General features: G+C 33.5%; 1 protein-coding gene across 1 annotated transcript in view; it reads left to right on the top strand.

The window, feature by feature from the left end:
• Nucleotides 1-11,915, top strand: part of LOC106883941 (adenosine deaminase) — a 29,277-nt gene extending 17,362 nt beyond the window's left edge. The window contains exons 2-9 of the mRNA XM_014935091.3: nucleotides 533-594; nucleotides 3,682-3,804; nucleotides 4,039-4,262; nucleotides 7,279-7,397; nucleotides 7,949-8,020; nucleotides 9,361-9,530; nucleotides 9,701-9,827; nucleotides 11,453-11,915. Of these exons, the coding sequence (XP_014790577.1) occupies nucleotides 533-594; nucleotides 3,682-3,804; nucleotides 4,039-4,262; nucleotides 7,279-7,397; nucleotides 7,949-8,020; nucleotides 9,361-9,530; nucleotides 9,701-9,827; nucleotides 11,453-11,545 (990 nt within the window). The 3' untranslated portion in view covers nucleotides 11,546-11,915. The remainder of the gene's footprint in view (nucleotides 1-532; nucleotides 595-3,681; nucleotides 3,805-4,038; nucleotides 4,263-7,278; nucleotides 7,398-7,948; nucleotides 8,021-9,360; nucleotides 9,531-9,700; nucleotides 9,828-11,452) is intronic.
• The last annotated feature ends 2,287 nt before the right edge of the window (nucleotides 11,916-14,202 follow it).

Raw genomic sequence — 14,202 nt, forward strand, 5'->3', positions numbered from 1 at the left:
TCTTTAGCATTCAAATTACTCAATCAAATGTAATGCTTATTTGTTCACATTGTTTTAAATTAACCATGCATTGTCTCATAGCTTTGAGATTTCAATGATGTGATTATTTATTTTTAGAATAACATTATAGGATAAGTGTGAGAGGTTGGATCTAGCTGGTTTGAATGCAAAACAGAATATTTGGAACAGATATGGCCAGTTTGAATGCTAAAGGGTTAAACACATTTGGAAATCAAAGGATAAGAAATAAGTACTTATATTTTGGTTATTAGTGTTTTGTATACCCATGAAGGTAATTTCTATGAATGCAGGCAACCGAATTCCATAATATATAACCATCTTTGAACTTTAGCAAAAAAATTAAATTAAGCTTTTATAAGTTATTTATCTTTTTCTTCTTGAGTGAAGAAATAAAAACATTTTTAATATTGTTGCTTTGATATATTTTTGAGATGACCTAAATAAGAGGTTGACCAAACTAATATTTTTCTAGGTATTTAGTAACAGGTAGTGATATTCTTATAACTTGCAGGTGGAACTACATGTTCATTTGGATGGAGCAATTCGACCAGAGACATTATTTGAAACAGCCAAGTAAGATATAGTTTTGTTATTTTTTGCATACAAATATAACCATATATAACTGCATTCAGTGGCTTAAGCAAAAAAATTATTTGTACATAATTTAGATTAAGTGTAAAATTTAAGTCCAATATTTTTTCTGTGTTTCATTTTGTATACTGAAAATATGAAATGGGTTTGGCAAAATTGCTTCTGTAAATTTTGTCATTTCATTAACACTATTGAAAGAAAAATATATGCTCACACCTGCATATAAAAAAAAATGCATGTGTATTTATGTATGTGATGTACTTGGAATACATAGGATGTCCATAAATTATGTTTACAACTTCTACACTTTTATATTTCAAATTGTAAAGGTAATTTATAGATAACCTCTGTGTGTGTGATTATATTCTGAAACCAAGAGAGAGAAAAAGCATAAAAACTGGTTTAATGAGATCTCCACCACAGCCACCATACTCCTGAGTAATATTCACAAAGCATATAATACGACCTTGAACTACCATCCATTATATTAAAAAGAAATCTCTCTCAAAACTTTGGGAGTGGGAAGAATGTTAAAAGAAACTTGACTTTACAATTCCAATTTTTCAAATCTGAAATGCAAAATCTTGCAAAATTCAGATGCTTACATAGAGGTTTGTCTGTACAGTTTTTATGATAGAATACACAGGAACTCTTCTATAGCACAAATCAAATCAGCAGATGGTACATCCTTAACCAAAGACCAATCAAATCAGCAATAGTGGAACACTGGAAGAATGTGTCAAAATCAGAAGTCAAGGAAAAAAATTTATGAAGTACAGTCATCCAACACCTTGATAAACTACCAACCTTTACTAAGATTAGAGCTGTTATCAAAAACTTTGATAAGGAAGTTTCCTGAAGCTGACTTATATACTAGTTAAAGATCTTAACGTAGTTACCATTTTATCCTTCCACTTTTCCAGCCCTCTCTTTCTCTCCCCCTCACTATCTACCTACCTATCCACTTACCTACCTACTATTCTTGTAGGTTTGAAAACTTGCAACTAACTAAAAGGGATCTGCTTCAGCAGTCAAAGATATGGTGCAACTTTTCAAAATAAAATACATAGAAGTAGGATGAGTACTAAGTTGTAGTATTCAAGCAACAAAAGTAATGTTTTAAATAAGTTATACTGCGAACCAGTTAGTAGATAACCTAGTTGCAACAAGTGCAAAAGTGATTCACTATTACGCAAGGCCACCTCATATAATAAACTTCTAATATAAATTGTTTGTAAAGATTCACAAGCTTTTTATTAGAATGACTGATGAGAAAAAGTTAACTTTAATCAGATGCAGTTCAGATTTGAACCAGGTTAGGGTACCACTGATGCTTTTTTTTTTTTTTTTTTTTTTCTTGTGAGACAACTGCAAGAGAAGTTTTTAGCTAAGTAAACTCTCTACCTATCATCCACTGATTTGGAGAAGTCCTTTGATATCTGTATTCAGGTGGTCTTTTAAAAACAAAAACCTAGGTAGAGATGAATGGCTTGTCAGGGTGGTGCAAACTATACCCTGAGACACTGTCAGCAAAGTAAAAGTTATGCAGTGAGTTTGATAAGGAATACAATATGCAGAGAGGTATCTCTTAAGGTTTGATTCTCAGTCTGTTTCTATTTTAGTTCTCTGGGCTGTAACCAAGGAGTTTAAACTTGCTGTGTATAGGAACTCTTATCTGCCCATGACCTTGTCTTTAGAGCTAAATTTGTGGAAGATTTAAAGAAATTACATATGCAACAAAACCTAGAATTGTGAGACCTTGAAGTAAACTTAGCAAAGACTAAAGTCTTAAGAAGCTGGAAAGAAGATAGGACCCTTTTACCACTTGGAATATGGCTGTACTTAATATATTGAGGAGGAGATATGAACCACATATAGTGTTCTCTTGTAAACTATGAGTGTGCAAGAAGTGTATTAGATCACAGAGAAAAGTCACTTTGTGACATATTCATAGGATTTAGTTAATGGTAGGAAACTGAATTTTTTCTAACCCTCACATTTTTCTTATTTCTCCTTTTCTCAGGAACACCTATGTATTGAAAAGTTAACAGCATTGGAGAGCATAAAAATTAGAGTTGTAGTTGAGAAAACATTGACATGGAGGACTAGAAGCCATCTGAATATTGGAAAAGAGTTACCCAACATAACAAATCATTTATGTTGACATCATGACTGCTGCTCAATGCTTTGTGAATGCTGTAAAACATAACATAAACAGCTGCAACAAAGATTACAAGGCCATGGCCAGCAGGAAGGGACACGAGAAACATTCTGACAGTGTCTGTATGCCAGAATTCATCTCCGTATATTTAAATAGGGCATTAAGCTCTATTCAGGTGGCTGTGAAGCTACTGGAGTCTGTGGTTAAACTCTGGCTGGAGAGGGTTGTTACTGGAAGGCCATATGTGTGGCAGCAGGATTTGACTCCTTACCATACCTCTGGAAATAGTTAGAATTGGTTATCAGAGAATTTTCTATGACTTCACCCATGGATTACAATGTGTAGAGCATGGTTGTAAAAGACATCAATTATTCTGCCTGCAACACCAAGGCTGAGCTAGTGGCCAAGATAAAGGAGGTGTTCAAAGATCTTCTCAGGGACTCTGTGAGGAATGCATATGCCAGGTTCCAGAACTGTCTTGAGGAGTTCATGGTGGAAGTTTAAGGGTGGCTACTTTGAGTAAACTATTATCTCCCAGCCATAATCTTGTTGATATTGATTTTTTTTTTTTTGGATGGGATATTGTGTTTTCTTTTCCTTCATGCAAACTGTCAAATTTAGCCTGACTACCCTGTATGAAGTGGAAGAAGTTCAGAGCTATCATCTCTGCTGGTAACAAAGATTTTTTTCTTCAAGCAAATTGTTGATTGTACGATGTTTGATATGAAGTGTAAGACATGGGCATGAGTACAAAGGATGTGTAAAAGCTAGAAAGAAATGGTGTGAGCATACACTTTCAAAATCTTGTTAACATCACAAAATTGAAAAAATTAGTTATCTCAAAAATAAACACTGTTTTGTAAATTATTACAAATTTTTATTTACAACATTTTTCTTCTATTCATTAGACGAAGGAACATAGAACTAAAAGAGAAGACAGTAGAAGAGCTAAGAGAGAAGGTTACAGAGAGTAAAAATGAAGGTTTAGGAGCCATGTTGGATATATTTAATTATTTCCTGCCAATTATAAAGTAAGAACATATTTCTTGGTATAATTTATTAAATAGTTTTGGACTGATTGTTTTAACTTGAGTACCATGTTTATGAAAAAGTGATATGGCACCAGTGGATTTATTATATTTTTCATTGAAAAATAATTGTGAAACATCATGAAACAGTTAACAGAAACAAAGTGCGATAAAGATTTGCTATAGAACTCTCAATAAGCTTTATCATAATGTCTTTTTTTTTTATTTCTTTTGCAGAGGTGACAAACAATCTATTGCACAAATAGCAAAAGATTTTTGTGAAGATAGTGCTAAACAAAATATTTACTATGCAGAAGTACGGTTTGCCCCTCATATTCTTGCAGATGAAAACTTAGCTGCAAGAGAGATTGTGAAAATTGTTTTAGATGCATTAAAAACAAGCTGCGCAGAACATAATATAATAATTAAGGTTATCTTGTGTTGTATGAGAAACCTCCCTGGTAAGTACAATTTACAAATTTCTTTTTTGGAGTTTGGATGATGAGCCTACGAGACTTTAGGTTGCATGAAGCTGAATCAAGACTGTTATTAATAAATACTGAGTGGTTGGCGTTAGGAAGGGCATCCAGCTGTAGAAACTCTGCCAAATTTAGATTGGAGCCTGGTGTTGCCATCCAGTTTCACCAGTCCTCAGTCAAATCGTCCAACCCATGCTAGCATGGAAAGCGGACGTTAAACGATGATGATGATGATGATGATGAAACTCCTATCAAATGTGTTGAATGCTTCTTTCATTTTATGAAATTCACTACTTGTTACATTATGAATAGTGCTTCCATAGTGCTTCCAGAATAAGCTTTACAATGGGACACTCAATGATATAAACATTTGACAGTTTAATAGTTAGGGTTTAACTTGTCCAACCAACCCGACATATTTTATTGTGCACTTTTCTATGCTTGACAGAATTTGTTGAGGCAAATTTTCTACAGTTGATTTGCCAACTCTCGCCTGTTTCCAAGTAAGGTAATATTTCCCTGTGACCAGACAAGTTTCAATAGAAGATTGAAACCAAATGCACCACTTGTTTGACAGTGATGCTCATTTACAACTATCATGCAATATCTCATTACAAGAAGACATATTGACACACACAAGCATGACTGGTTACTTTGTTTCAGTTTCTGCCTTACAAAGCTTTCTTTAGCTCAAGTATAAGACACTTGCCCAAGTGAACTTCTTAACTATTCAGCAATTCCTGCACCCATCATGCACACACACGTTATGTATTTTGTATAATGTTACTTATGAATTTGTTGTGTAGATGAGATTAAAACTTAAAATTGCTAAATCATTGTGTGATTCTGAAATTTTAACTGGTCACTGTGGGGAAGAATTATTGCATTCTTACACATTTTTGGAAGATTTATAATATCTGGAGCAAAGTAAAATATAAAGAGACAAATAGTGATTTTTAGTTAATGAAATGTTAAGTGTGGTTAGAGCAGTTTTTGTTAGATATCCTTGAGCCATTTGCCAAAGTTCCAGAGTTAGTTTATTGAAGAGTATTAAATCTAGTATGGAATTAAAAAAAAAAAAAATAGGCGTATGAGGATAATTCACCCAATGATTTTCTATACTGTATTCTTGGCATTAGGAAAGGCATCCAACCATGGAAACTATGCTGCCACAGACAGTTGGAGTCTGGTCTGTTCCCTGCCAGCCAGCTCCATGTCCAACTGTCCAACCCATGCCAGCATGGCGATCGGACATTAAATGGAGTTGATAATATACTGATTGAGATTCAAAACTGGTTGAGGCAGGGAATATTTGAATATATCGAGTGTATGGAGTTACCATCTAATAGATCTAGTGTATGGCATGTGTACATAATTAATCCTTTAGCATTCTGATTACTTTGTCAAATGTTGTTTATTTATTCACATTGTTTTATATTAATCATGTATTATCTTGTAGCTTCAAGATTTCGATGATGTGATTGCTTATTTTTAGAATGACATTGTAGGGCAGGTGTAAGAGGCCACATTTGGTCATCAAGATAAAGCAGGTAAAATATTTAGGCTGGATATGGCCAGTTTAAATGCTAAAAAGTTAAATATATTAATTAAAAATAAAGAGGGCTTTATGTCTGATATAAACTACAATGAGCTAATGTATACATTTCGTTTGAGAGTAAAGTGTTTAGGCAAATTAGAAGTACTCTTAGGTGATAGGAGCAATTGAAATTCTTTATTGGCTGACTTATGCTTAACATCTTATGAATTCAGTTTCTTTAGTGATTTATGAAAAAGGGAAAAAGTTATGTTTACTTAGGCAGCTTAGTGGCATTTGTAGATACATAGATGGTATTTTCAGTTCAGATAATAGGTTTTTTAATGTTTAATATATAAAATTTACCAGAAGGATTTGAAGGCTAGCAGAAGTAGTAGGGATGCAAATAAGATTATATGAATGTTTCAGTTAAGGTTTGTAGAGTTATGTATACATGAAGACTAGCAAGTTTTGAATTTGTGAATATTGCATGTTTGCAGTACAGGTTGTAAGATTTGGCAAAATAAGTAATAGAAAGGATTTACTGTTTGAGTTTACTAATAATTTCATTGGATATTTAAGTTAGGTTAGGTTTTAATGCTAAAAAATAATTAGGCAATTTAATTATAGGTAGAGTTTACACTGACATAAAGTAAATTGACGGTCATATCAAGCTTGTGGTTTAATTGACAATTTGATGCTTACTGTTACTGCTTTAATCTGAAATATGTTGGTTTAATTGATTAGAATATTTTCTAGGGTTTTTTGGAAATCATGACCCATGTAGTAGTTTGTCTCTCAATTTCTCACTTCTACTTTGCTCCTTGTTTTCCTCTGAGTTCCAGCTAGCGATAGGAATGTTTCTTTTGCACATGAAAGCTTTACTGGTAGGACAGAGCAATAATAGCTCTTTGATTGTATAGTCTATGATTGTAAGCTACCAATCTAGCCACATTGTATACTGTCCTTTGAATGAAGGTATATTTCTTTGTTTAGTATATTCGTTTATAAGTTACAAGTCAGCAGGTGTTTTTTGCATTAGTTTTGCAAATCAAGCCTGCTTCATAACTATATTCAAACTGATATGTGTAATTTGGTTGAGTAAATGGAGTCTAACAGTGTGACATACTCAAAGCCAGAACTTCACCAGAGAATTGAAAGAATATTTTGAAAGAGACCCTGGGACAGAATTTACTAATGTTCTTCGGGTTTTTTATTTAATCATTTATTTATCTGTCACATTTATCTTTGAGGAAATCATAAGGAAGTTCAAAACTGGCTTTGAATGTGCCCTGTTGAAGAACTGCAAAAGAAGTGAGATTTTATTGAGAGAGCTTTGTAAGGAAATGTTTCAAAACAATCCTATTAATAAAGTGTCTGTTTGTGTATACATAAACATCCACATATATACACATACATACAAAGAACACACACTCATACATCTATCTATGGGACTATTTGTAGAAATTGCTAAAGACGTACTTCAACTGTGTAATGAGTTCAGAAATGATGGTGTTGTTGGAATAGATGTGGCTGGAGCAGAGTTCTTCCCCACTCCACCTGAAATTAAAGAAGTATTCAAGGTTTGTAATAATTTCTCATATTCATTATTTATATTTTCATCCTGGATTAAATTTGTCTATTGTCATTCGTAGACATGCATATATGTCTATTAATCCTATTGAAAATAGGATTAATAGTTGATACTTGATCCGTTTTTTGCATTTTTTCTTTATATGATGATCTTATCTAAAACATAATTCCCTCACATCTCTTCAAAGCACATGAACTTATCCTCTTTCTAGAAGGCTGCTATAACTCACAAAATCTGTAATTTCTTACTGAGATTTTATGCATAGTTCAGGATTGAGACAGAAAATTTGATTTTCTCCAGGCTGACAAAATTAACAAGCTTTGAATAAACAAGTTGATTTATTTTAATGCTGACAACTGTGCATTGAGAATGTCTATTTCATTTAAGATAAGTTAAAGGGTATCATTTTATTTACCTATGCACAGTTTCATTTCATTAAAATAACATAATCTGCAATATAAAATACTTATGAAACAAAAGCACTTCATTTGTAGATATGGTGCAATATATGAAAATCTTATTATTTACTTTTTATTCAAGGAAGCCCATAAGCTAGGAATTCATCGTACAGCACATGCTGGAGAAATTGGAGGACCTCCTAATGTTAAAGAGGTAAAGTTTTCCTTTTGAAATTTTAACAGAATTTTTTTTCTTCAAAATTTTGATTCTTAATTTATCTCAATATTTTATGAACCCTTTCAGTAAACTATGACCCTTAGAAAATATGAAAATCAACCTAAAATATGCTAAATAAATTGATAAAAACTGTTTTAATCAATATGTGATGGCTGTCTGTGACCACTATTTCATAGTATGTGAGTTACATGTGTCACCATTGAGCTGTGCTGGTTGTTGTAATGGCCACTATAAGAACTATTTGCGATTTGGTGTGCCTGTTGATATAGCTGCATACTAAACCTCTGATTCATAGAGAATTCAGTTAAATTAGTTTGGCTGTACATCAAATTCATCCATAAGTTCACATCACTGACACACCATAAATATTGTTTGCTCTTTATCAGGAGAGATTCAATACAAGTATATAGCTTAAATAAGAATTATTTTGTTTATTTTTGTGGTACTTAAACACAAGATAACAATTTCTTTGAAAAAGTAAATGCTTTTGATTTTTAAATTGATTATGCTCTATATATGTTTTATAATATAATTCAAATAAGGAAGTGAAAATGATCATTTTAAACTAGTTTGCCAATTTGTTTTGCCAAATGCTTCATCTTCAGCTTTCTCTTTTAATATTTGGGAAAGAAGCAAATGTTAGGCTCAGAAATTTTTTCGTTTTTTTTTTCTTGTTTTAAACAAATAAAAGCTATTGTTACATTCATAATTAGAAAAGTAATGACGCAACTTGGACAAAGAAAGCATTGATTTTGTGGAGCTATTCTTGAGGCATGCACCTCAGATTTAAAATGTGCATGATATAATAGGACACCAAAATACATCAGAAGCAACCAAGCTTAAATTTGCATTGACTCTGGAATTTGTCTTTAAACTGCTTGTCTACCACAACTGCAACAAACCAAAGTTAATAACTATATAGTACAATTTTATATTGCTGCTGTAGAATAGACCTTATTGCCTGAAAAGTAAGGTAACAAGCTGACAGATTTGTTAGTGGCATTTCTTTGGGCTCTTTACATTCTGAGTTCAACTTTGTCTCTCATCCTTTTAGGGCTGATAAAAAAAGGTACCAGTCAGTTACTGGAGGTTGATGTAACCAATTTTCCCCCCTTCCCTCAAAATTGCTGACTTTAAGCTTAAATAGGGAAGAATTATTACCTAAAAAATAACAAAAATTATTTAGTAACATTTATGTTGTAAAGGACTAAATCAAGAGGTCTTTATCCAGTAATATTTCTATATGGGTGTTGAATTGCTTTCCTATATTTGAAATGAAGGTTAATCAGTTTTAAAACTTCATTTTCTTCCTCTAGGCTGTAGATGATATGTTTGCTGATCGTGTCGGTCATGGTTACCATGTTATTGAGGATGATCATCTCTACAAACAAATAAGAAATGACAACATTCACTTAGAGACTTGCCTAGTTTCAAGCTTCAGGACAAAGGCATTCACAGGAGAAATACAAAATCATCCAGTCACTACGTAAGCTGTTTTCTCTTTTTTTCTTTTTATTTTGTTTTTCAAACTGATGTACAATTTCTCTTTTGGTTGCTATAACTTTCTTTTCTTTTTATCCTATTTTTAACCAACATAATGTATTCAGTAACAATATCTCTTGTTGAATTCTCAAAATTAAATTATCTTTTTTAAAGGTTTTTAAAAGATGATGCTAATTTCTCTTTGAACACTGATGATCCTACTGTCTTTGCTACCAGTCTTCAAAATGATTATGCCATGGCACAAAAAGCTGGTTTTAGCAAAGATCAGATTATAAAGACTGTAAGTATGCTTAGTCTTCATTTGCTTTTATTTATATTTTCCAATACTTATTATATATACTGTTAAGTACTTGAGAAGAATAATAAATATTACGGGTAGATTATTTTCAAATGACTGATTATGATAATTTCTGTAGTTTGCAATATTACTTCTTTTTTTTTAATATAGCAATCTTTTTTTTTTCTGTTCTATTCATGCTTTGACAATTTGTTCAAATTAACCATTTTATGGTGATAGAATATTTCATCATCATTGTCTTAACGTCAACTTTTCCAAGCTTCTATGGGTCAGATGGAATTTATTGAGGCAATCTTCCCACCACCAATCTTCACTTGTCTCCAAGTAAGGTAATATTTCCCTGTAACTGGAAATGTTTTCACATAAAATTGAAAACAAATGACACTACTTGTATGACCATAACACTCATTTAAATGCTAATCTATTAAAACAACAAAATTTTAATTGCTTGGATAGAGCGTTTATTATTCTAGTTTTTATCAACAATTTTTTTCTCTACCTCTGCTGGCAACTAAGGGCCTCTCACACAGGGTGAAAGGTAGACTGTATGATGCATGTGTGCAAACTGACATGCTACACAGCAGTGAAACACGGGTCTCGACTGCTGAAGAAATGTGTAGGCTTGACAGAAATGAAGCTAGTATGATCCACTGGATATGTAATGTCAGTATGCATATACAACAGTGCATGAGCGCCCTGAGAGAAAAGTTGGACATGAGAAGCATCAGATGTGGTGTGCAAGAGAGATGACTGAGCTGGTATGGTCATGTGTTATGTACGGATGAGGACAGTTGTGTGAGGAAGTGCCACACCCTAACTGTGGAAGGAACCTGTGGAAGAGGTAGACCCAGGAAGACATGGGATGAAGTGAAGCATGACCTTTGAATGTTGGGCCTCAGAGAGGCAATGACAGGAGACCAAGACCTTTGGAGATATGCTGTGATTGAGAAGACCCAGCAACTAAAGAGAGATTGCAGCCATGGCTGATGCTAGTATTGCATGTCCGGCTCACTTAAGAGTACCCTTGATGCATCAAGCGATATGATATGCTTGAGAAGACCTGTTGAGTCAAGTAAAACCAAAATTGTAGCTGTGGCCAGTGTCCCCTGACAGGCTCCCGTTCTGGTGGCATGTAAAATTCATCATCTGAACGTGGTCGATGCCAGTGTCCCCTGACTGGTTCCCATGCCGGTGGCACATAAAAAGCACCATCTAAACATGGCTGATGCCAGTACCCCCTGACTGGCTCCCGTGCTGGTGGCACATAAAAAGCACTATCTGAACGTGATTGATGCCAGGCCTGCTTGACTGGCTCCTGTGCTGGTGGTATGTAAAAAGCACTCTCTACACTCTCGGAGTGGTTGGCATTAAGAAGGGCATCCAGCTGTAGAAACATTGCTAGATCAGATTGGAGCCTGGTGCAACCACTGGCTCTCCATACCTCAGTCAAACCATCCAGCCCATGCCAGCATCGAAAACAGACGTTAAACGATGGTGATGATGATGACACAATCAATAACAGAATTATTAGTTTTTCATTTCAAAGTTATTCTATTCAGATTTGTTCTGTTTGATTAATACAGTACCTCCATTTTTTTATTTTCTAGATTTTTAATGCTGCAAGATCCAGTTTTTTGCCAAAAGCTGAACAGAAAGATCTTTTGAATCATCTTAAAAAAATCTATCCGGGAGACTATTAATTGAAATATTGCTTCAACTGTATCACAAGCAGCAAATTGACTAAATAATATTTATAATTAAAACTGAATGTTATAAACACTAAAATTTTAAGTGATTATATTAATCCTGGTGAACTCTCAGTAATTGTTTAAAAAAAAAAAAAATTTTTTTTAAAAAGCAGAAAGAAAATTATGAAAGAAATTGTCTAACAAAGATTATGAATTGACAAAATCTTTCCTTCCATTGAAACCAGTGTGGTGATTATGTCCTCAATGTATGCAGATTATCTGCTATGCTAATATTCTTTGTTGTTATGAAAGCTTACACCAAAATTTTGCTAACTTTTTATACTTTCATCTATTGAGAATAAATCAAATATTTAAAAATAAACTTGCTCTATTTTGTTCCATATTAGATTGTTATTACTTTATTTCAAGTGCTGCCTTGGTCGAAGGAAAGTTACTTTCAGTGTCTTCAACAATTAGTATCTATTAGTGGACAAAATTAGAACAAGAAGATTAAGATTGATGCAGGCAGTATTAATGTGAACAAGAAAATATCTCATTGAGATACTTAATTATCCAGATCAGTCATTTATTATAGACTTTATTATACATTCTTACTTCATCATCCTCATTTAATGTCTGTTTTCTATGCTGATATGGGTTGAATAGTTTGACGAAAGCTGGAGAGCTGCACTAGGTTCCAGTCTGATCTGGAATAGTTACTATGGCTGGATGCCCTTCCTAATGCCAACCACTTTACAAAGTGTGCCATGTGCATTGTACATGGCCCAAGCACAGGTAATTTTTACATGGTACCAGCATGGGTAAATTTTATGTAGCATAAACAAATGCCAGATGTCAAGCAGCAGTGGGGGACAGGCACAAACAAACATATAATAACTTATATATATATATATGTTCAATTTCTCTCTACCAAATCCACTCACAAGGCTTTGGTCAGCCCAGAGTTATAGTAGAAGACACTTGTTCAAGGTGCCATGCCATGGGACTGAACCTGGAACCATGTGATTGGGAAGCAAACTTGTTACCACACAGCTGCACCTGATACATGAAGTATATAAATAATCCTATTTTTAATTTTTGGATGTTCTTTATTCATGTCTATTTTTGTCATCAAAATCCATTTATTTTCAGTTCTAAATTCAAACCCATGATAATTGAGGCATCCATGCCATTAAACTTGCTAACTTATTGTAATAGCAATAATGTATTTGATAGCAAAGTTTTCAATCATGTCTAAGTTGTTCTTTTGACTTTCTATTGATATTACATTCATTTCTCATCTCTTGAAATGAAAGCTAGCTGTCTGACTGTAATACTGCCTTACAATGACAGCTCTGTTCAATTCATACTATAATGCTTGAGTTGCTCAAGGTTTAATTACATCACACTTTATACAGTAATAGTGTACTTGCTATCACACAAGTCAATAAAAGAACCTCTATGTGGTTACACACTCAACAAAATCTCCCTTGAATCTTAAAGGAAAGATATATATCATGTAGACATAGATACACTATGTCTGAAATTAAGATGGAATGTTTATGATTGGAATTCCTTTCAGTGTAAGTCTACCCAGTCATAGCCATTCATAAGTTAATGAGTGAAAGGTTTGTGGTGAGACCTAGAATTGAAACTTGTATTTTTCAGTCTGCCAGGTACTATGCATAGATCACACTCATGTCATGTGATCTGTCCTAATTATCAGCCAATCAGCTTGCAGTAGTAATATGCCATGGCATAAACTTAATCAAATATTCCATGACTTTCTCCTGTGCCTTTTCTTACTATTAAGGCAAAAGCCTACCAAGGACAACAGCAGAAAGGAATACTAGCTAAACTTACTCTTTTACTTGTTTCAGTCTTTTGACTGTGGCCATGCTGGAGCACCACCTTTAGTTGAGCAAATCGACCCCAGGACTTATTCTTTATAAGCCTAGTACTTATTCTATCGGTCTCTTTTGCCGAACTGCTAAATTACGAAGATATAAGCACACCAGCATCGGTTGTCAAGCAATGTTGTGGGGGGAGGGGACAAACACAGACATACAAACATATATGCACATATATACATATATACAACAGTCTTCTTTCAGTTTCCGTCTACCAATGAGATAATAGTAACATGTAATGAGAAGAATATAAACTTGAAAATTTTTTTTTTTTATATGAACTGTTGGAATATTGAAATCTTTGAGATCAGGTGAATGCAATGGTTGTAGCCTTTCACTGATCTGAGAGAGCTTCAGAGAACACATCTCCTTCTCTATTACCAAACAATGTCAAGTTTTCCATTCCTGAATCGAGCTAGAAATGAAAGGAATTCTTCATAATCTCAGATCAATGCTTTGCTGCTTCTCCAACCTTATTATTCATTACTATGTATATTTGTTACACTGAAGCTTGATTCTAATCTACCAGCAATAATCAGAAATTTATATAAATATGTTCAATAAATCTTACAATAAATATATTAAATTATATTCACATCTGTTCATTATGGGTTAACACACAGCTGAAACAGTAACTAATAACAAGATACCAGTGAATCTGCAACATTGGTAAAGTCATCCCATTCCACCTCAACAGGTTAAATTGCTGAATTGGCACATTTATACATCAAATCATTATACCTGCATGATAAAAAGCCA

The sequence above is a fragment of the Octopus bimaculoides genome, chromosome 3, assembly GCF_046866305.1.
Source record: "Octopus bimaculoides isolate indiv1 chromosome 3, ASM4686630v1, whole genome shotgun sequence".
NCBI classification, from domain to species: domain Eukaryota; kingdom Metazoa; phylum Mollusca; class Cephalopoda; order Octopoda; family Octopodidae; genus Octopus; species Octopus bimaculoides.